General features: G+C 41.4%; 2 protein-coding genes across 5 annotated transcripts in view; both read left to right on the top strand.

Annotated features, from left to right (window-relative positions):
* tango2 (transport and golgi organization 2 homolog (Drosophila)) overlaps window positions 1-6030 on the top strand; it is a 45784-nt gene extending 39754 nt beyond the window's left edge. For 2 of the 3 annotated variants that reach the window (XM_055919535.1, XM_055919536.1), the window contains exons 6-9: window positions 306-373; window positions 584-734; window positions 4374-4478; window positions 5074-6030. In XM_055919535.1, coding sequence (XP_055775510.1) covers window positions 306-373; window positions 584-734; window positions 4374-4478; window positions 5074-5194 — 445 coding nt within the window. In that variant the 3' untranslated portion in view covers window positions 5195-6030. The remainder of the gene's footprint in view (window positions 1-305; window positions 374-583; window positions 735-4373; window positions 4479-5073) is intronic. The other variant, XM_055919537.1, reaches the window with a different exon arrangement.
* A 1339-nt stretch (window positions 6031-7369) lies between these two features.
* LOC129853465 (microprocessor complex subunit DGCR8-like) lies at window positions 7370-18303 on the top strand. 2 transcript variants are annotated; one of them, XM_055919533.1, is made up of 14 exons: window positions 7370-7495; window positions 7934-8953; window positions 11199-11367; window positions 11607-11749; window positions 11982-12351; window positions 12568-12765; window positions 12917-13018; window positions 13187-13285; window positions 13411-13514; window positions 13654-13754; window positions 13848-13954; window positions 14241-14368; window positions 14569-14682; window positions 16166-18303. In XM_055919533.1, the coding sequence occupies exons 2-14, from the start codon at window positions 8249-8251 to the stop codon at window positions 16247-16249; spliced, it is 2424 nt and encodes an 807-aa protein (XP_055775508.1). In that variant the 5' UTR covers window positions 7370-7495; window positions 7934-8248; the 3' UTR covers window positions 16250-18303. The 2 variants fall into 2 exon arrangements, with proteins under 2 accessions (XP_055775508.1, XP_055775509.1); XM_055919534.1 differs by having other exon boundaries at window positions 7371-7495; window positions 13411-13493.
* The last annotated feature ends 3902 nt before the right edge of the window (window positions 18304-22205 follow it).

Genomic DNA, 22205 nt, shown 5'->3' with positions numbered 1-22205 from the left:
TGTCAGAGAGATGCCAAATGGAAGTAGGATCTCCTTTTAAGTCAGTACCGGGGACCGGAGAGTTAAACAGTGTAAATTTGCATCAGAGTACTATTTTTTTTTCTTACTTTAAATCTATTTACCATTGTTTTATTTGGCATTTCAATTTGCCTTTACAAATGCAGCGGCTCCATTAATCAGGAAATAGCAAACTGTACAAAGCATTGTTCAAGCATGAAACCGCTGATGATTTAGGATGACCCTCACAATTAAACAACTTTAATCGGTCAACAACTTGATTCCCTCTCTCATTGTGTCCAACGCAGGGCCAAAGAAGACACTGTGTGTTACTATGGAAACAGGGGTAGCGCCGAACCCATCCGTCTAAATCCAGGTCTGTTTTTCTTAATGTGGAATTGCTTGTACTATTGTTCTATATCATTGCACCATACAAGCCATGCTGTTGAATTATAAACCTTTATGTATGCAGGATGGGTTTTGACTATGAGACTATACCTCTGTATGTGAGTGCATGTTTTGGGGGATAACATGAACGTTTGGAGCAACCTCTATTCTCTAGCAATGCTGTATGTGTATGCTCCAGCAGGAATCTATGGTTTGAGTAACTCCCTGTTGGAGACCCCATGGAGGAAGCTGCAGCATGGGAAGAGACTGTTTACCAGCGTAGTGAACCAGACACTGCCTTGTGACAGCCTGGTCCATGATCTGCTCAACGTCCTCAACAACGAGGAGCTGTGAGTTCACCACGCACTCGGTATCAATAATAAAATCAATGTGACATGAAACGCTTCATCAATCAATGTACCTGCACACTCATGATGCTGCACACTGTATCAAAACACTTCACATGAAGACACATTCTTGTACACTGTGTGATGCAGGTTGGCATTTATTGGGATGACTCATGTACTGGAGGCAGCTCTACAGGGTAGTCCCTAGCGGGCACACCCACAAACGATGTAAAGCCAATTTTGAGTTTGCAGCTGGTGGAAATCACTCAGCTCTGCCTCCAGGACAAGATTCATGCCAATAAACATCAACCTGCCAGTGCGGACCCCACACTCTGTAGTTTTAGTTTACATTTTAATGCAATCAATGTGACACAGCGTAATATACAGTACCAGTCAAAAGTTAGAACACCTACTCATTCCATATATATATATATATATTTTTTTTACTATTTTCTACATTGTAGAATAATAATGAAGACGTCAACTATGAAATGACACATATGGAATCATGTAGTAGCCCCAAAAAAGTGTTTAATCTTTTAGGTTCTTAGTTGCCACCCTTTGCCTTGACAGCTTTGCACACTCTTGGCATTCTCTCAACCATCTTCATTAAGTAGTCTCCTGGAATGCATTTCAATGAACAGGTGTGCTTTGTTAAAAGTTAATTTGTGGAATTTCTTTCCTTAAAGCGTTTGAGCCAATCAGTTGTGTTGTGACAAGGTAGGGGTGGTATACCGGAGATAGCCCTAGTTGGTAAAATACCAAGTCCATTTTAGGGCAAGAACAGCTCAAATAGCAAAGAGAAACGACAGTCTATTACTTTAAGACATGAAGGTCAGTCAATACAGAACATTTCAAGAACTTTGAAAGTTTCTTCAGTCGCAAAAACCGGACCGCCACAGGAAAGGAAGACCCAGAATTACCTCTGCTGCAGAGGATAAGTTCATTAGTTACCAGCCTCAGAAATTTCAGCCCAAATAAATGCTTCACAGAGTTCAAGTAAGAGACACAACAACTGTTCAAAGGAGGCTGCGTGAATCAGGCCTTCGTGGTCGAATTGCTGCAAAGAAACCACTACTAGAAAGGACAACAATAATAAGAAGAGACTTGCTTGGGACAAGAAACACGAGCAATGGACATTAGACCAGTGGAAATCCGTCCAAATTTGAGTTTCGGTTCCAACCGCCGTGTCTTTGTGAGACGCAGAGTAGTTGAACGGATGATCTCCACATGTGTGGTTTCCACCGTGAAGCATGGAGGAGGTGGTGTGATGGTGCTTTGCTGGTGACGCTGTCTGTGATTTAGAATTAAAGGCACACTTAACCAGCATGGCTACCAAAGCATTCTGCAGCGATACGCCATCCCATCTGGTTTGCGCTTAGTGGGACTATCAGTTGTTTTTCAACAAGTGCTCAGCATATGTGGGAATTCCTTCAAGACTGTTGGAAAAGCATTCCAGGTGAAGCTGGTTGATAGAATGCCAAGAGTGTGCAAAGATGTCAAGGTAAAGGGTGGCTACTTTGAAGAATCTAAAATATATAACATATATTTTGATGTGTTTAACACTTTTTTTGGTTGCTACATGATTCCATATGTGTTATTTCATAGTTTTGATGCCTTAACTATTATTCTACAATGTAAAAAATAAAGAGAAACCCTTAGGTGTGTTTAACTTTTGACTGGTACTGTATATTAAAACATATACCTGCACAGGGCTCGACATTAATGCTTGTCCTCTTGTCTGGAACAAGTTTTTTTTTTTTTAATGACAGACAAGAAGAATATAGATTTGAGTTGTCTAAATGGACAAGTTAAAGAAATCACACAATCAAAATATCAAACAATTATTCCAATCAGAATTGGATCAGAAGCCGACATTGGAATTTATCCACATAATTAAAAAAGCCTACATGTCAATGTGTGTGCTGACATGAGGGAGGCGCCAGAAAATGTAGCCCAACTTTAATGACTTTTAATTACATAAATATAGGCTAAACGCCCATCATGTTTGACATGTATAATGAAGGATAATTATCATTTTAAGGTTTGATTCTGTCATATTTGAGGCACGGTTCGTTCAGCTCAAATGGTCACAAGACCGGAGAGTAAAGCATAGTGCTTGTTGCACACCGCACATCACCCACCTTGAATCTTAGCGGAGGCGGTCACCATATTGAAGCTACTAAATCCTGAACTTAATTGTTTAAAACCTGGACGTTTTATGTCATTTTATGAAGCATATCTTTTTTCTAAGTTGCCTTGACAAAATAAGACCATAGATATCACTATTGCTAGTAACATATTTGAGAGTAACAAACAAGGACATCTAAATGTCTAAATATGCTCACTCATTATGGGTTTGCGAGTACCACACGTGGACATTCAACATGGCTACGTGAGGTACAAATGTGAACACCCAATATGACTTTGAGAAAGTATAGTCCTGCACACATTACATGAATGTGAAATTGAAAAAAATAAGTACACTGCTTTTGCTGGAATCCTGCTCTTTTATCTCAACTTAATTGCAAAGCTTTTAGTCAGTGAACTTTTGCTCTCCAGACAGCGCATACCTTTCTAACAGCTTTGCCAGCTTCACAATGTACATCATGTTCTTTTTTTGTTACTTTCAGTTCAGTAATAACTTTCTATTCAGTGTACAGTTCTTTCCCCCCCCATTCACCTGATAACATTAAAGTTGTGCAAAAGAGTTATACTTTTACAGTTGGTTCCAATCCAAAAGGAGGTTTGAGTAAGAAGTTGAGAACAGTGTATTTTCTATCGATTCAGTACATTTGGAAAGTATTCAGACCCATTCCATTTTTCCACATTTTGTTGCGTTACAGCCTTATTAAAAAAAAAATTATCCTCAATCTACACACAATACCCCATAATAATAAAGGGAAAACTGATTTTTAGTGTTAGCATATTTATAAAAAATGAAAAACATACCTTATTTACATAAGTATTCAGACCCTTTGCTATGATATTTCCATTGATCGTCCTTGAGATGTTTCTACAATTTGAATGGAGTCCACCTGTGGTAAATTCAATTGATTGGACATGATTTGGAAAGGCAAACACGTGTCTATATAAGGTCCCACAGTTAACAGTGCATGTCATAGCAAAAACCAAGTCATGTGGTCAAAGGAATTGTCTGTAGAGCTCCGAGACAGGATTGTGTCGAGGCACAGATCTGGGGAGGGGTACCAAAAAATGTCAGCAGCATTACTATTTTAGTGTATGTAAACTTCTGACCCACTGGGAATGTGATGAAAGAAATAAAAGCTGAAATCATTCTATCTACTATTATTTGGACATTTCACGTTCTTAAAATAAAGTGGTGATCCTAACTGACCTAAGACACTGAATTTTTACGAGGATTAAATGTCAGGAATTGTGAAACTGAGTTTAAATTTAATTGGCTACGGTGTATGTAAACTTCCGACTTCAACTGTAGATACGTATGTGTGTATGTATATGTAATCCATTTTAGAATAAGGCTGTAACTTAACAAAATGTGGAATAAGTCAAGGGATCTGAATACTTTCCGAATGCACTGTACATCCCTGACTCTTTCTGTTACAAAACTCTTAAGTAAAGAAGGTTTGAGTGAGAACGGATTCTTTCTCTATTCTTCAGGAACACCCCTGACCCTGCCCAGGAGAGCCAGGGTGAAGGGTACAGCAGCCCCATGCTACGGGCCCTGTCCTCTGTGTGTGTTCGCTCCCCGCATTACGGCACAAGGTCAGAGTCCTCCCTGTCCCTGACACCAATTAGCTTGGCCAGAGTCAGAGATACAATATAATAGAGTGGCCTATGTGATAAACCTTGCCAATGTCCCACATAGTGTTGTTATTTAATTCTGTGGTCATGGTCTCACCAATTAGCTCTCCCATTTGTCATGCGGGGCCTGTTCTCAGAGGGGAAGGCTGTGCTGGGGAGGTGTGAGAGCAGGGTCATATTCATAGGGTACACGGGAAAACAAAAACTATTGTTTCTTATTTGACAAATCTATTGTCATATTCATTGGTGCACACTGTAGCAAACGGGAAACGTTTTGTGAACGAAAACGAGTTTCTTATTGGACAAATCCAGGTAGTACCTTTTTTGTTTCAGTCCATTTTGCTCTGTTTGGTGCATAATGAATACGCTCCATACATCATACAGCCCCTTGTGCATATAATCTCATCTATAACCAGCCTGCCCTCTGGCCTCCAGTCATGTGATTGGGGAACTCCAGAATCACAATGAATATGACAATAGATTTACCCATATTTGAAATGCACAAGCCACTCTTGTTTCACCCCTCTATTATGTCTGATGTTTTGTCTTGTTTCAGGACCAATACCATTATCCTAATAGACGCATCAGGGAACGTGACCTTCACAGAGCGCACCATGCTCAACTGTGATGTCAGCCAATGGAGCACAAGCGCTTTCCAGTTCAAAATCCAGAACTGAAGACAGCTAAATGGGGCTATATGGGAATCACACTCTGTGCCTTTCTGCATCCAACCTCCTCCCTATCCCTCCTTCTTCCACAGCAAGCTCTGGCTTCACAATAGTGAAATGAAAATGAAGATTGATTTGCCATTTAAAATGGTGGAGGTGGGAGACAGTCAAATTATGGCACTTTTTTTTTTTAGAGAGATTGTTGCACTTTTCATGTAATTGTCTTTGGGAAATACGTTTTAGCTTGATTTAGACATAGGACAGTGTGAATTATTAAAATCGTACATAATGGGTGCTATTCTTATTTTGTTAATTGGATTAAAATATTATTTTGAGGTGTGTGCTTAAGTGTATTGCCAAAGAACACATGTCATTTAATAAGCAAAGTAAATTATTTACATTTAACATTGCATCTATTTTCTCAACACTGGCTTTGTGGCTTAGTCTGCCTTCTACTAGCCAAGTTTGTTTGTATCTTCAGTTGAAGTGTAAAATGCTAACACTCTTAGAAGCAGCAGCAGCCATCAATATCCTTCTAAAATTCTGTAATAAGAATGACCGGTTTGGTTTCCTAAACTCAAGTCTGGTGTTTAACTTTCCTGTGACAGAATTATTAAGGCATATTGCAACAGCCTGCCTTGTAGAATAATAGTTATCATTTTCACAGATTTTGACTTTGCGACCGAGGTTTGCTTGTTAAATAAAACAGAGGAAAGCACTTCAAATGTTTTTCTAAGTGGTAAACAATGTGTTTTTGTTTATTTTCCTGCCTTGTTCCACATACTGCATAGGAGAGGCATTTCACAGCAAGGAAAACAAACTAAAATGATTATTTTTGTCACTCACATCTGCAGTGTTCAGTCTCTGGTTCTTACCCACTTATTCACATTTGTGAGAGTTACGATGGAGAGTGACTGTTACAAATTGTGTTGATGATGTACCGCCTTCCAATGAGGATCCTTCAGTGGTTTTCTAGGTTTTATGTTACTGACATCCGGTATCCATAGAAGTACAGAAACCTGTTATCCACACCACTGGTGTCTTGATATAAATTGTGAATATAGTACTTTTTAATCTGTATTTATAGAACCATTTTCTGTGTTTGCAGAACACGGGAGTTGTTATAGAACTCCAGCAAAAAAACGACTAGCTGCATGTTGCTTATGAGTGCATTTCACACAACTTTTGGATTATAGTTGGATTTTAAGGCTTTTATGGATGTTCTGCTTGATATAATGTTGGTGTCAGCATCACAAATCAACTGCATTGTACTTCAACCAGTAAAATGGCTCTTTGGCTAGCTTTTCCCTACAGCCTATGTGAATGAGCGTTAGCATTGTAGCTAACAATTGCTGCATCCAAAATATTTATTTGCAAAGATCACAACCAAATATTATTTTAGCGATTGTTAAAGCAAGAATCAAAGCATCATTGTAAGCGTATGAGAACCCCAAAGGGTTATTTTGTTTAGAAGTAATAAAACGATAAATCTAGGCTATGCTGAATTTGCGCAGATGGCCGTCAAGAGTAGCGCGCATCTAATTTATGCGTTACGTCAGTGTCGTATACTGGAAAAGGGTCTATTGCAAATGTCATGTATTCTTTCAAGAATAGATCTCATAAGGCAATTTTATTAGACAATCGTACGTTTATTAACGCAATGTCGTGTATGGTTTATCGCTGAATAAACTGTGGCCAGTGCAACGGTTGTCACAGTTCCTATGTTTAAATATTGATTTATATAATTTGCAGAAACTTTTGAATCTTCAGTAAACACGATGGGTATGTCTGAGTGTTGTTCAGAGGCTCTATGCAGATTAGAAACAGCAGGGTTCTAATTTTAGTAGATTATGCAGATAAAATTGCATACAATGTTTCATGTATTATGATTTATCTCGTTTCACTGATCGCTACTTTGCATACAATGTTACTGGTGAAGACAGTGGGTGAAGATGATTGCCACCCAGCGTCAGTATGTGGCCACTGCAATTCGCAACCCAATTGTGCCTACCGTTCTCATTGGTCAACTGTGATATATTCTAATGTTTGATTGGTCGAATTATTCCCGCAGTGAGGCAAAGGGCTGCCTTTGTCGGTTGTTGATTAGTGTGTCCACGTAGAACTAAATGGTGATTGGACTCTTCATCGCTCAATCTTCAAAATGCCGGTATTGGGGGTGGTGTTTCAGAAGAATTCTGCAGCTGTCTGCAAGATGGCGGAACGGGGAAGGGATCTGTCTGGCCTCGTTAAAAGAATAAAATAATTTATGTTTGCTAGCTAAGGGAAGAACATTTTGTAAATGAAATATAGGTGAGTGATCAAATGTGTTCATTGTTTCTGTGTTTAATATTTAGCCCAGTCATTTTGACACCTAATTGTGTAGCTTAACCGCTTAGCTTCAAGTTTGAGCTAAGCTAGCCAGGTAGCTAAAGTTAGCTAGGCTAGTGCGTAGAAGGACAGTACAAATTGCTCGTTTTTTGAAACCGTTCAGTTTCGACGGTGCCCCATATTGCTAACTATTAGCAAAAGTTTTCGCATTAGATGCCTTTGTAGGGTGAATCCAGTTAACGTTAGCATTCTGCAACCAAGTAAGCATTTTTCTTCCACTGCTCGGCCTGTGGTGCTGGCATTAGTAAGCCATCATAAAAATGCTGCATAATGTGCATAGCTACCTTGGCTACATGTTTTTGCACCGCAATGTTGCTCTCTTGGCATCAATTATTGACTGACATGTCTCTGTTTTTCTAGCTCTGACGGAGGATTTGACAGTGGAGGAGTCGCAGTGCCTAGAACCCGAGTAATATAAGCTGAATGCATTGTGATTTCCAATAATTGAGACAGTGATTCTAAAAAGCTGTCTACATTAATGAAAAGAACAATGTAGTCAGCTTAGCATATTCAACACTGGTACATGATCAACACAGGGAAGTTGTTTTGTTCGAAATCTTGTGCAATGTGCTTCTGCATGCATTTGAGCTAAATACATATAAGAACAGGTTGCAAAAACAGCCAGGGTGACCCATAGAGAATTTATTGTATTTAGTGATTCATAAGACAGTCAACATGGAGATAGATGACATATTACCCCCCTTGCCGTTGGAGCCACCTGATGATTTAAACTCGGAGGGCCTTAATGGTAAAGCGCAGCCTCCACCACCTCCCCTGCAAACGTCCAGTGACGCAGAGGAAATGGACGTTAGCTCTGGTGGTGATGGACAGACACACACCCCAGCAGGGGACCAGGACCTGGGGCTCCTCGCCAAGGGCTCCATAACCTTCAGTAATAACCTGTCAGATGAGGCGGAACCCAACGCACTGTGCCCTAGAACAGCCCGCCATGCGCCCCCTGTCACCAAGTTCCTACCAGAGCTTAAGTTACTACAAGACATTAAGATCAGTGTCAGCGTTGTAGATAGCAGCAGGTGCAAAGATAGGAAGGTGCTGTACACAGGGATCGGTCAGGAGGGTGGTGGTGTAGGGGAGACCAGCTCAGAGGGCCTTAATGGTGAGTTGCATGATGCCGATACAGAGCTAGGGGCTGTTGAGGGTAGCTCAGGACTGGGGAACGGGATGGTCTGTGGCAGTGCAGGGAGGAGAGGGGAAGAGGCAGACCTGGAGAACAAAGTGGAATTTGCGGTCTTGGACGAGCTGGAGGACTTCAGTCAGGACTTCCTGGATACAGAGAATGTGGAGCAGGGGGGTTTCAGGTCTGAGGAAATGGTTCAACCAGAGAATGCTGACGAGGAGAACCTGAATTACTCATATGAGGTACGTAACCAAGGGGCCCTGTCTTTGCCTCTGCAGAGCCTTGTCATTGTCCACTCACTGATCTTTTGTGCCTTGTTCACACTGTAGGGCTGACCCGAAACCAAAATGGCTTGGATATTCTTTTCACATCATCCTTTCCAGCACAGTTCCAGCAACTATGGAAGATGCGTAACAACGATACAGATAATGATTTTTGTGTGGAGAACTTACCGATACTGAAATATCTGCCGTAATTAAAACATACTTTTTTTACACTGGGGAAATGAAAAATAGTTATTTTCCACACTGCATTTTTATAAATTGCCATCCAAACCAGCAATTGTCCAAGAAATATGCTTCAAATGTTGATTTCTTACTTTGTGAAATGAATGACGCATCATGAGAATGGCTGCAAGTGTTCAGATAATCATACGTTATAATATTTGGTATCCTATTTATCGGTGGAATTATTGTCCGATTAATAGTGATAAAAAGCCAATATCAACAGATATCGGTGGACCGCAATAATATCATTCAGGCTCTAGTGACGATGTTACCCCAGTATGGTTTGACTCTGTAATGTGAAAAGGGTAATAGTGTATAGTCATTTTTTGGGTGATATCGGAATAAAATGTCAGCTTGTTCATCGTAGTTTTGATTCTTGATGGAAGCAGCAGAAATTCATTATCTTTTCTACTTGAGATTGAGGTTGACATACACTACCGGTCAAGTTTTAGAACACTTACTCATTCAAGGGTTTTTCTTTATTTTTGCTTTTTACTACATTGTAGAGTAATAGTAAAGACATCAAAACTATTAAATAACACATGTAGTAACCAGAAAAGTATATAACAAATCAAAATATGAGGTTCTTCAAATAGCCACCCATTGCCTTGACAGCTTTGCCTACTATTTGCATTCTCTCAACCAGCTTCATGAGGTCGTCACCTGGAATGCGTTTCAATTAACAGGTGTGCCTTGTTAAAAGTTCATTTGTGGAATTTCTTTCCTTAATGTGTTTGAGGCAACCAAGTGTGTTGTGACAAGGTAGGGGTGGTATACAGAAGATAGCCCTATTTGGTAAAATACCAAGTCTATATTAGGGCAAGAACAGCTCAAAAAAGCAACGAGAAACAACAGTCCAACATTACTTTAAGACACGAAGGTCAGTCAATCGGGAACATTTGCAGCCCAAATAAATGCTTCAGAGTTCAAGTAACAGACATTCAACATCAACTATTCAGAGGAGACTGTGAATCAGGCGCTCATGGTCGAATTGCTGCAAAGAAACCACTACTAAAGCACACCAATAAGAAGTAACTTGCTTGGGCCAAGAAACATGAGCATTAGACCGGTGGAAATCTGTCCTTTTGGTCTGATGAGTTGAGATTTTAGATTTTTGTCTCCAACTGCCTTTGTGAGACGTGGTGTGGGTGAACAGATGATCTCAGCATGTGTTTCCCACCGTAAAGCATGTAGGAGGTGGTGTGGGGGTGCTTTGCTGATGACACTTATTTAGAATTCAACACTTAACCAGCATCCCATCTGGTTTGCGCTTAGTGGGACTATCATTTGTTTTTCAACAGGACAATGACCCAACACACCTCCAGTCTGTGTAAAGGCTAGTTTACCAGGAAGTTTACCAGATGACCTAGCCTCCACAATCATCTGACCTCAACCCCAATTGAGATGTTTTGGGATGAGTTGGTCCGCACAATGAAGGAAAAGCAGCAAACAAGTGCTCAGCATATGCGGGAACACCTTCAAGACTGTTGGATAAGCATTCCTCATGAAGCTCGTTGAGAGAAAGCTTTGCACACTCTTGGCAGTCATCAAGGCAAAGGGTGGCTACTTTGAGGAATCTAAAATATATTTTGTTTGTTCAACTTTTTTTTTTGGTTACTACATGATTCCATCTGTTATTTAATAGTTTTGATGTCTTTCACTATTCTACAATGTAGAAAATAGTACAAATAAAAACCCTTGAATGAGAATGTGTTCTTAACTTATGACCGGTAGTGTAGTTGGTATGCTTGGTGTCTTCAAAAGTTCAACCTGATTTGAATCTCCTCTCATCCACTTTGTTTGTTTCCAAAGCTTTTGTTTGTTATGCATGCCAGATATTGGTTGCAAACATGACTTGAAATTCCCTCTTGTGAAAGTGCTGACAAGATGGCGTAGCCCTAACTGAATGGAGAACATGGCAGGTTCGGGCTGCTGCCACCCCTCGATTCTCCCCCACTCGCTCAACCACAGTCTTTTCCAGGAGGACTTCGACAATGATGTAGATGCTCTGCTGGAGGAGGGCATGCCCGTGCCCAAAAAGATGCGCCTGGCAGAGGGGGCTGCTGAGTATGCAGGGGACAGTGACCACGCGTCGGACGGGGAGGGAGGCGTTCAGCCCATGATGACCAAAATTAAAACAGTTCTGAAGAGTGAGTGGTGGATGCCTGGCGCTGATCTGCCTTTGGTAACGGTGTATCTGAGCCTGACACATATTGATGTTATGCGTTCATATCATATCTTATGAATGCATAACATCACGTTTGTGAGAGGACACTGATTGTGTGCGATGTGTAGTCGTGTCTGTCTGCAGACGTTGTCGTATTGTGTGTGGCGCAGGTGTGTGTGTGTGTTTGACGCTGATGTGTAGTGATGAGTGTGTGTTTCCCAGGTCGTGGGCGTCCACCCACTGAGCCACTACCTGACGGATGGATCATGACATTCCATAACTCTGGCATTCCAGTCTACCTGCACAGAGAGACCAGAGTAGTGACCTGGTCCAGACCTTACTTCCTGGGGACCGGGAGCATCAGGGTAAGACGTGGAAGTGATAAGACCGATGGAAACTGTTGTACATTTGAGTCTTTTAGAGGGTTAGTAACATGTCAGGAACCCCATTGTTGTACACTGAATACTGGTGTAATATTTACATTTTTGGTAGGAATGATCAAACTAAAGGAATAAGGATGAATGTCCATTATTTCTCTATTCTCAAACAACGGTAACAACCTACTTCTAACCAAACCCCTTGTGCCACTGCGTACAGAAACACGACCCTCCCACCAGTAGCATCCCCTGCTTGCACTATAGGAAGATGAAGGATCACGAGGAAAGGCAACAGAACGGAGAGGTGACGCCCAACGCTGTGGTGTCTCCTGTGAAGCCTGGGGAAGAGGCAGACTCCCTGGAGAGACCAGACGAGCCTGACTCCACAGCCCAGGAGGACCCTACCACTGTGGCCCTTGGTCTGAGCCTGGGGGATGGAGAGGTGGAGTTGGAGACAGGCCTGGTCACAGAAGGAACCATAGAAAGGTGTCCTGTCCCACACGGCAAGATGCCCCACTCTTATGAGATGGCCCATGGGGCTCTGGGACAGGTCAGGGCCACGGTGGAGGTGTGTAAAGATGAATCCATAGGTAAGGGTCAACACACTCCATGACGAGCAATTGTCTTGCCAGCAGGTAGTAGTTTTGAATGCCACGGCTGATGTATAGTATGTTTAATATCTTGTGAATGTAGGGGATAATAGTGTGTTGGTTGGTATTTCTAAAAAAAAACAGCTATACACGTCAAGTTTGGTTTCTAAAGCAACAATATAACCGATACCTCTCCCTTATTGAAACCCCGACCAGAAATTGAGGAGTTCCGCAGCTACCTGGAGAAGTGCTTTGACTTTGAACAAGTGACCGTGAAGAAGTTCCGTACCTGGGCAGAGCGCAGGCAGTTCAACAGGGACATGAAGAGGAAGCAGGCTGAGTCTGAGAGACCCATTCTGCCTGCCAACCAGAAGCTCATCACTCTGTCTGTATCAGATACCCCCACCAAGAAAGGTACTGGATGCAGAAGAAGAACCATAGGCTACATCTGAATTGGCACCCTATTCCCAAAAGTAGGACACTATTTCGGGAATAGGGTGTCAACTATTTCAGTGTGGAGTATTGAGCTAATCGCATCAACTCTTTCCCTCTTTATTTTTCTTAGAGTTTGTCATTAATCCAAATGGGAAGTCTGAAGTTTGCATCCTACATGAATATATGCAACGTGTCCTAAAGGTCCGACCTGTTTACAACTTTTTTGAATGTGGTAAGTCCCTATTTTTGTCTCTTCTCCCCGTCCATGATGTTGATTTTCAACTAGCTTGTCCAAGTGACCGTTTTTTCTTAGAACAAAACACATCACCAAAGCACTAACCTGAGAAAGGGCCTTTATGCCGTTTGCACCAAATGAATCCTCTTTTTCCATCTCCTCCAGAGAACCCAAGTGAACCCTTTGGCGCCTCCGTCATTATAGACGGAGTGACATATGGCACGGGAACTGCAAGCAGTAAAAAACTTGCCAAGAATAAAGCTGGTACAGTACTTTCGTCTCATATCACTCTTTGAATTTCTATCCTCTTAAGCAGCTGCAAAGGCTGTCTGTGAACTATAAATAAAAAATAATCAGAAACAGGTTATTTACTGATGTCTCCCCTGTAGCTCGAGCCACACTGGAGATCCTCATCCCTGACTTTGTAAAGCAGACATCTGAGGAGAAGCTTGTAGAAGGGGATGAACTGGAGGTATCCGCCTGCCAATCATTGGAAAGGCCCTTAATTAAATCAATATCTTCTTTTTGTGTTTGGTCTGATAACATGTCTCTTTTATAACATTGTACTTTACTAGCTAGTTGATCATTTGGCTGAATACTAATGTCCATTCATGTGTTCTTGTTTCCTGCAGTATTTTAATCATATCAGTATTGAAGATTCTCGGGTGTACGAACTGACCAATAAAGCAGGCTTACTCTCGCCATATCAGATTCTACACGAGTGCCTTAAGAGGTAAGACTCAAGACATGAGGTGTAAGCATAATCAAAATGCCTAGTTCTGATTAATCTGTTAACCTTGAAATTCAACTCTCTTGTGCCCTGTAGAAACCATGGAATGGGTGACACCAGCATCAAGTTTGAGGTGATCCCAGGGAAGAACCAGAAGAGTGAATATGTGATGACGTGTGGCAAGCACACTGTGCGTGGATGGTGTAAGTTACCCCCACACTGACCCTCCAGTCACCACAGCAAGTCCCAGACCTAACATGCTCCATGCCGCTCTGTGTTAATGTAGTGTAAAAGCTTTGTTTTTTGTCAGAGCCATATATAGAGAATTCAGAATACTTTTACTCTGAACACCATGTTTGCGCCTTTGGGTATCTACACTATATATGGGTAAGAATTTCCCTGCTCAAAGCCGAGCTGTGTTAATGCAGTGTAAATCTAGTTAGCATTACTAATGGCTGCTGCTCTGTATGTATATGTCCTGTTTTCCAGGCAAGAATAAGCGTGTGGGGAAGCAGCTGGCGTCGCAGAAGATCCTACAGATGCTGCACCCCCACGTAAAGAACTGGGGGTCACTGCTCCGCATGTACGGCAGAGAGAGCAGTAAGATGGTGAAGAAGGTAGGTACTACCTGTACACCTCATATACTGTACCTCAGCACAGATGCTCCTCTGCTGTTGGAGGCCCATAGGTCAGTTGGGGTCATATAGACTTTAGCTCATCTGAAGAAAAACTGATTTGATGGCATATGCTGCTTCGCTTTCAACCAGATGTGTGTCTCTCATTTCCATAAACTGATGGCTTTTTTATTTTTTCGCAGGAAAATTCAGACAAGAGTGTGATTGAACTTCAACAGTATGCCAAAAAGAACAGGCCAAATCTTCACATCCTGAACAAACTGCAAGAGGAGATGAAGAAACTGGCTAAGGAGAGGGTAAGTGTTACCTGTAGAGTGTAGGAGCTCCTATTTAGATTCTGGGTCTCTGGTGTAACCTCTGCATTTGGCGTCATCAGGGAGTTTTCTTACTGAAGTGTTCTACGTCTGTCTGATAACCCTGTCAGGTTCCAAAGCTGCACTGACTCCGGTGTTGGACATTGAAGTACCTAGACAGGGAGATCTCTCCCGCTTTCTGACACTCCTGCAATTCTTCTGGTCTTTGCTCCATTTGCGTTACCTCTGCACTGTCGTGTTACTCATATTTCGTATGGTTGCTCCAATTGTACCTTATTTCAGGCGCTGTCATAAATCATGTTTGTATGCAAGTGTGGCCTGGATTATTATCTTGAATTATGTTTTATCGAGGTAAATTCCTCAGTTCGGTGCAGCAGTTCAAACTGTTAGGACAATTTCTGCGGTGTATTCATTAGGCACCAAGTGGTAGAGAATTGACAAAAAGGACTACCTGAATTTGTCCAATTCGAAATACACTGAACCAAAATATATAAACGCAACATGTAAAGTGTTGGTTTGATGAGCTGAAATAAGATCCCTGAAATGTTCCATACGCACAAAAATCTTTTCTCTCATTTTGTGCACAAATTTGTTTACATCCCTTTTAGTGAGCATTTCCACTTTGCCGAGATTATCCATCCACCTGGCAGGTTTAGCATATCAAGAAGCTTATTAAACTGCATGATCATTACACAGTTGCACCTTGTGCTGGGGACAATAAAAGGCCACTCTTAAAGTTGGTTTGCCTATGCCAATGTTGTGAACAGTGTCCCTTGGTGGCGTTGGGGTTATTGAATGTGCAGGCATAAGCTACGGGCAACGAATACAATTGCATTTTATCAATGGTAATTTGAATGCACCGAGATACTGTGAAGAGATCGAGGCCCATTGTCGTGCCATTCTTCCTTCACCTCGTGTTTCAGCATGATAATGCACGGCCCCGTGTCGCAAGGGTCTGTACACAATTCCTGGAAGCTGAAAATGTCCCAGTTCTTCCATGGACTGCATACTCACCAGACATGTCACCCATTTAACATGTTTGGGATGCTCTGGATTGACGTGTACGACAGCGTGTTCCAGTTCCCGCCAACATCCAGCAACTTCGCACAGCCATTGAAGAGGAGTGGGACAACATTCCACAGGCCACAATCAACAGCCTGATCAACTCTATGCGAAGGAGATGTGTTGCTCTGCATGAGGCAAATGGTGGTCACACCAGATACTGATTGGCTTTCTGATCCACGGCCATATCTGTATTCCCAGTCATGTGAAATCCATAGATTAGGGCCTAATGAATGTATTTCAATTGACTGATTTTCTTACAGTATATAAACTGTAATTCAGTTAACCTTTGAAGTTGTTGCATATATATTTGTTCAGTGTAAATTTATTTTTTTCTGGTGCAAAACATTTCGCTACGGTGTGCCCTAATAAATACAACCCTGCTGTCTTTGTTGTGCTTCAGGCGGAAACCAGGAAAAAGCCCAAGATGACCATAATGGAGTCAGCCCAGCCTGGCAGTCAGCCGCTCTGTACTGTTGACGTCTAGGAACTATCACTGCAACCAACCTAACATGGCACTGACCAATGGTAGCCATAGTCACTGTCAGATAAAAAGTCGCGCCATCAATCTATCATCCAATTATGCATCATTGTGAAAGGGCAATACAACACATTTATGTTATAAAGGTGGTCATCTTAGCACTGTTTCTCCAAGCTGTTTGTTATTTGACCCCCCCCCCCCCCCAGGTGTTTATGGTTCATTGTTAGTGGCTCGGGTAAGAATAGGACAAATGCACTAACAGACAGACTGACAGTAGAGTGAGCACCATCTACCTCTTGATGCAATCTCTACGCAGCAGCGCTTCTATAAATTGAACCACAGGGGTTGCAGACAGACCGGTTGAGATGACTTGACATGTATCTATGAACCACAGCAATTTCTGTCAGCCTGTTTACTGTGTAGTAAAGACTGCTGAAAATCACTAGCCCCCCCCCCCCTGTTTTATAGTTGCGATTTAATTTCTAATACACTCCATACTTTTCAGACACACTGAACATTTCAGCAGGTTTCCTTGTATGCTTAAAGCATAGCCTATTCAAAGGGATTCGTTTGCAGTCTCTGCTTTTGCTATTCTGGTACGTTGTGGAAAACCAATTTATATGCTGTTGTAATTTGGATATTGTTGATGTGTATGATTTGGATGGTGATTAGGGTTTTTGAGTACGCTTCGTCTGAAGAATGGCAAGCTTACGTTTTCATTTGCACGTGAAACATTTACCTGTTAAGAGAAGGAAAAAATGCAGTTTTCTGCACAACTCCAGTGAGTCCAGTCATACTTCTTGTTACATGCTCATGTTCTTAGTATGAGAAATGTATTTTGAATTTATTATGGAATAGACATTAAGAGGGACTAATAATTTGAATTGCCTTTGTGTTCTGGATATACAGGATGAAACATATCAATGGACAGCTAAGGCTGGTCTGTCTAGCTAAGATCTTGTTTCCACGTTAGCACTGCAGACAACAAGCACAAGGGCTTGAAGTACTGTAGTCATTGAGGAGATATACAAGATAAAGTTGTTACATATAAGGCGGCCTATACTTTTGGACTTTTCTTTCTGTAATTAGGTGTTAGCCGCTTCATACTTTTTTTTAGACTAATTAAAGCAAAACAATACAACATGCAGACTCTTACTATTTAGCCACTCATTTAAGGACCCATATACAGATGGGAGAACAATTGGCTACATGTTGCCTTAGTTGACCCATTCCATGAAGGGTTCCCATCCCAGAGAACTCACAGGGCCAAAGTCCCCCTTCAAGGGAAATGGATTGACCAAGCCCCTCCTGATACAGCATTTGTTTAGCCAGTTAAGATGTGTCATAACGCGACAAGACATTAATATTGATGTTCTGGAAGAATTGCCTTTAGCATGTACAGATTAATTAAGAATTGTTTTAATGGGTTGGTTGTCTCTAACAAGGTTTGTTTGCCATCATTGTGTGTGTTCTGATCAATCACGTTTTCAAGCATTGTGTAGGATAACTGCAATCCTCTGCATAAGGCAATCTACGGAAATTAAGTCGGCACACTTTACCTCGAACAAAATACGATCATGTCATTATAATTACATCCGATAGCTAAAGAAGCAGTGTGAACCAAAGCTTAAATACAGTCTTATGCATTTTTATAGAATACTGTAGGTTGCTGCATACAATACGTAAATATATATATTACACACACATGAAAGGTTAAAGATGCAATACCTGCTGGAACAAAATATAAACTGATGTGCATTCATTGTGTGAACTATTTGGTTTGTGCGCTTTTCCTGAATGTTTAATGCATCTGATCAGAATTCACCATTGTACATGGGCACAATGCTTTTGTATTGAATGACCCCCGCCCACCTCATATGTGCGTATTCTGTCTTGCCAAGTGTTAGTGTGTAAAGAAAATATGCCTTTTACACTTTTTAGAGTTGTAACAAGTTGTTTGCTAGAGATATTGCTGCCTAGAAAATGAAGTATGTAACAGCGACTTGGGATTGCTGACTTTCAGTGAAATTGGTTTATGCAAATAAAATTGTCATGACTTATGCTGGCTCCTGCTTGAAATGACCCCTGCATGTATTAGTGTCCCCAAATTAACCAGAGCTTGTTTGTGGGGGGTCTTTTTATTTTGTAATTCATACATGCATCAAGACGTCAACCAAGGAGCTATTAAACTGAAATTCACTTTTATCCTGCCCCAAATTGGACTATAAGATATCTACAGAGAACCCACATTAAATAAAAAGCCTTGAGTCAAGTATTCACTCTTATGGCAAGCATAACAACTCACATAGTACGTTGCATGGACTCAATGTGTGCAATAAGTGTTTTGTGTGATTTTGAATGACTACCTTCTCTACCCCACACAATTATCTGTAAGGTTTCAGTGGAGCAGTGAATTTCAAAAAGATTCAACCGCAAAGGGGACCTATTGGTAGATGTGTACGTTTTTAAAAAGCATACATTAAATATCCCTTTGGATGGTGTATTGATACAGGCATTCTTCGTAACTCAGTTGCTGGAGAGGAAGGAAACCGTTCAGGGATTTCACCATGGGAGACAAATTCACCTTTCAGCGGGACAATTACCTAAAACAAGGGCTAATCTACATTGGAGTTTCTTACCAAGATGACATTGAATGTTCCTGGGTGGTCTAGTTAGTTTTCACTTAAATCTGCGGCAAGACTTAAATAGCTGTCAAGCAATGATCAACAACCAACTTGACAGAGCTTGAAGAATTTTCTAAAGAATGTTGTAAGACAAAGCTCGTAAGACTTACCCAGAAAGACCCACAGCTGTAAACGTTGGCAAAGGTGATTCTAACATGTATTGACTCGGGGTTGAATACTTATCTAATCAAAAGTTCCCCCCCCCCCCCCCCCCCTCCCAGAGTATTTTGTGTAGATTGTTGACAGAAAATGACAAATCCAATTTAATCCCACTTGTTAACAAAATGTGGGGAAATGCATTGGTGCCTGGCGACTGGTGCACCTTGACCAATCTGATTATGCCTCTTACCATTGATCTTTGCATTGACCTTGGCGTCCTTCACTGTTTCCTGAAACATCTATCCCAATCACTTTCCTCACCCTCTGCAGGAAACAGAAAGACAGTGTCAACAGAGTAAATGACTTTTCCTTTGTCACACATTACCAGACAGATTAATCCATACAGTTGCTGTAATCAGGGTTGTGGTCGATACCATTTAAATTTCAGTTTACTTCCTGAATTGAAATTTAATTCAACACCAACCCTGCTTGATATGTACAGTTAAGTCGGAAGTTTACATACACTTAGGTTGGAGTCATTAAAACTTGTTTTTCAACCACTCCACAAATGTCTTGTTAACAAACTATAGTTTTGGCAAATCGGTTAGGACAGCTACTTTGTGCATGACAAGTAATTTTTTCAACAATTGTTTATAGACAAATTATTTCACTTATAATTCACTGTATCACAATTCCAGTGGGTCAGAAGTTTACACACACTAAGTTGACTGTGCCTTTAAACAGCTTGGAAAATTCCAGAAAATTGTCATGGCTTTAGAAGCTTCTGATATTCTAATTGACATAATTTGAGTCAATTGGAGGTGTACCTGTGGATGTATTTCAAGACCTACCTTCAAACTCAGTGCCTCTTTGCTTGACATCATGGGAAAATCAAAAGAAATCAGCCAAGACCTCAGAAAAAAATAAATGTTGACCTCCAGAAGTCTGGTTCATCCTTGGGAGCAATTTCCAAACGCCTGAAGGTACCACATTCATCTGTACAAACAATAGTATGCAAGTATAAACACTATAGGACCACGCAGCCGTCATAACTCTTAGGAAGGACACGCGTTCTGTCTCCTAGAGATGAACGTACTTTGGTTTCGAAAAGTGCAAATCAATCCCAGAACAACAGCAAAGGTCCTTGTGAAGATGCTGGAGAAAACAGGTACAAAAGCATCTATATCCACAGTAAAACGAGTCCTACATCGACATACCCTGAAAGGCTGCTCAGCAAGGAAGAAGCTACTGCTCCTAAACAGCCATAAAAAAGCCAGACTACGGTTTGCATATGGGGACAAAGATTGTACTTTTTGGAGAAATGTCCTCTGGTCTGATGAAACAAAAATAGAACTGTTTGGCCATAATGACCATTGTTATGTTTGGAGGAAAAAGGGGGATGCTTGCAAGCTGAAGAACACCATCCCAACTGTGAGAGGGAGGGGGCAGCATCATGTTGTAGGGGTAGGAGGGACTGCAGGAGAGACTGACCTCTGACCTCAATCCTATAGAAAATTTGTGAGCAGAACTGAAAGAGCGTGTGCAAGCAAGGAGGCCTACAAACCTGACTCAGTTGCACCAGCTCTGTCAGGAGGAATGGGCCAAAATCCACCCAACTTATTGTGGGAAGCTTGTGGAAGGCTACCCGAAACGTTTGACCCAAGTTAAACAATTTAAAGGCAATGCTACCAAATACTAATTGAGTGCGTGTAAACTTCTGACCCACTGGGAATGTGATTTTCACATTCTTAATATAAAGTGGTGATCCTAAGACAGGGAATTTTTACTAGGATTAAATGTCAGGAATTGTGAAAAACTCAATTTAAATGTATTTGGCTAAGGTGTATGTAAACTTCCGACTTCAACTGTATGTATGATGCCATGAGTCTTTATTTAAAAGTTAAAAACACATTCTCCCTGCAGCTCTCAATAGCACGGTTTCCCAAACTCAGCCCCCCCAGCAATACACAGCTGATTCAAATAATCAAAGCTTGATAATGAGTTGGTTATTTAAATCAGCTGTGTATTGTTAGGACAAAAACCAAAACATGCAGGACCGAGTTTGGGAAACCCTGCTCTATAGTACCTTATCCAGAGAGATGCCAATGGTTCCTGCTCCGCAGCATGCATACAGCACAGTGCTGTCCTTGTCCAGCTAGGCCCATTCTCCTACAGCTGAGTACAGCACCTCTGCTGCCCCTGTGTTCACCTGCTCAGTGACATATTATACAGCTATAAACTAGAGTAATGCCGTACTTCAGAGACACTAACTTGGATGAGATGCTCTTAAAATGGCTGAGGAAATACAACTTCCTGGAGCTCAATATAATAATGCCAAATGGACTGAAGATGGTGGGTAAAAAGGATGAAGAGTCTACAGCTATGATACATGACATGGGATACTCACCTGGAAAAAATAATAAGGGGGTATCCTGAACTCCAGGCCAAGAAGCTCCTCATGAATACACTCCTCTCCAGCTACCAGCTCACATGGCAAGTCCTCTGGGTTAGGGGATTGCCTTCGTGAACCGAACATTATCTGTCAATCACAACATTCCCATGTGCATTATTGCACCGTTAACTTGTTGTTTTTCTGATGATCTTACCTTTGTCTCGCTGACACAAAGTACAGAGCAGTTACATCACTCTGTCATCCTCGTGAAATACTCTTTCACAGAGGCTCTTCTGGGTATTTGATTTCTGCAGAGTAGAAAAAGGCAAGAGAATCCCTAATAAACAGTTAAATGACTGACAGGATTTGAAAGGAGTCACTACACCTTTTCACATTGTTCAGTTATAGAATCATGCGATAAACACAAGCTTGGGCTATGGTACAGAAATGTACACATTTATGCGTTCTAATCTAAGAATCACTACCATCTGTATTACTTTAGTATGAACCACTTTGAAACCTGGTTTGTGCACCTGCGGGTTAAAGAACACCACCGCCACGGCCTGCTTGGTCCTTGTTGTGGTCCGCACTGTTTGCGACTTCCAATGGACCTCGTATGCCTCAGGCCTATACACGGAGTATGGGGTTGTCCTGTGTAGATAAACAAATAGCATATGATGGGTCAAAAGAAGTAAGAATTGGCTATATACAGCACAAACTGATTTGAGACCACCCGGCAACTGTATTGCTGTGTGCATCTATATTTTGTATTCCTTCTGGTTGCATG

Source organism: Salvelinus fontinalis, chromosome 4, assembly GCF_029448725.1.
Source record: "Salvelinus fontinalis isolate EN_2023a chromosome 4, ASM2944872v1, whole genome shotgun sequence".
NCBI lineage: Eukaryota > Metazoa > Chordata > Actinopteri > Salmoniformes > Salmonidae > Salvelinus > Salvelinus fontinalis.
This window is presented reverse-complemented; position numbering and strand designations above follow the sequence as displayed.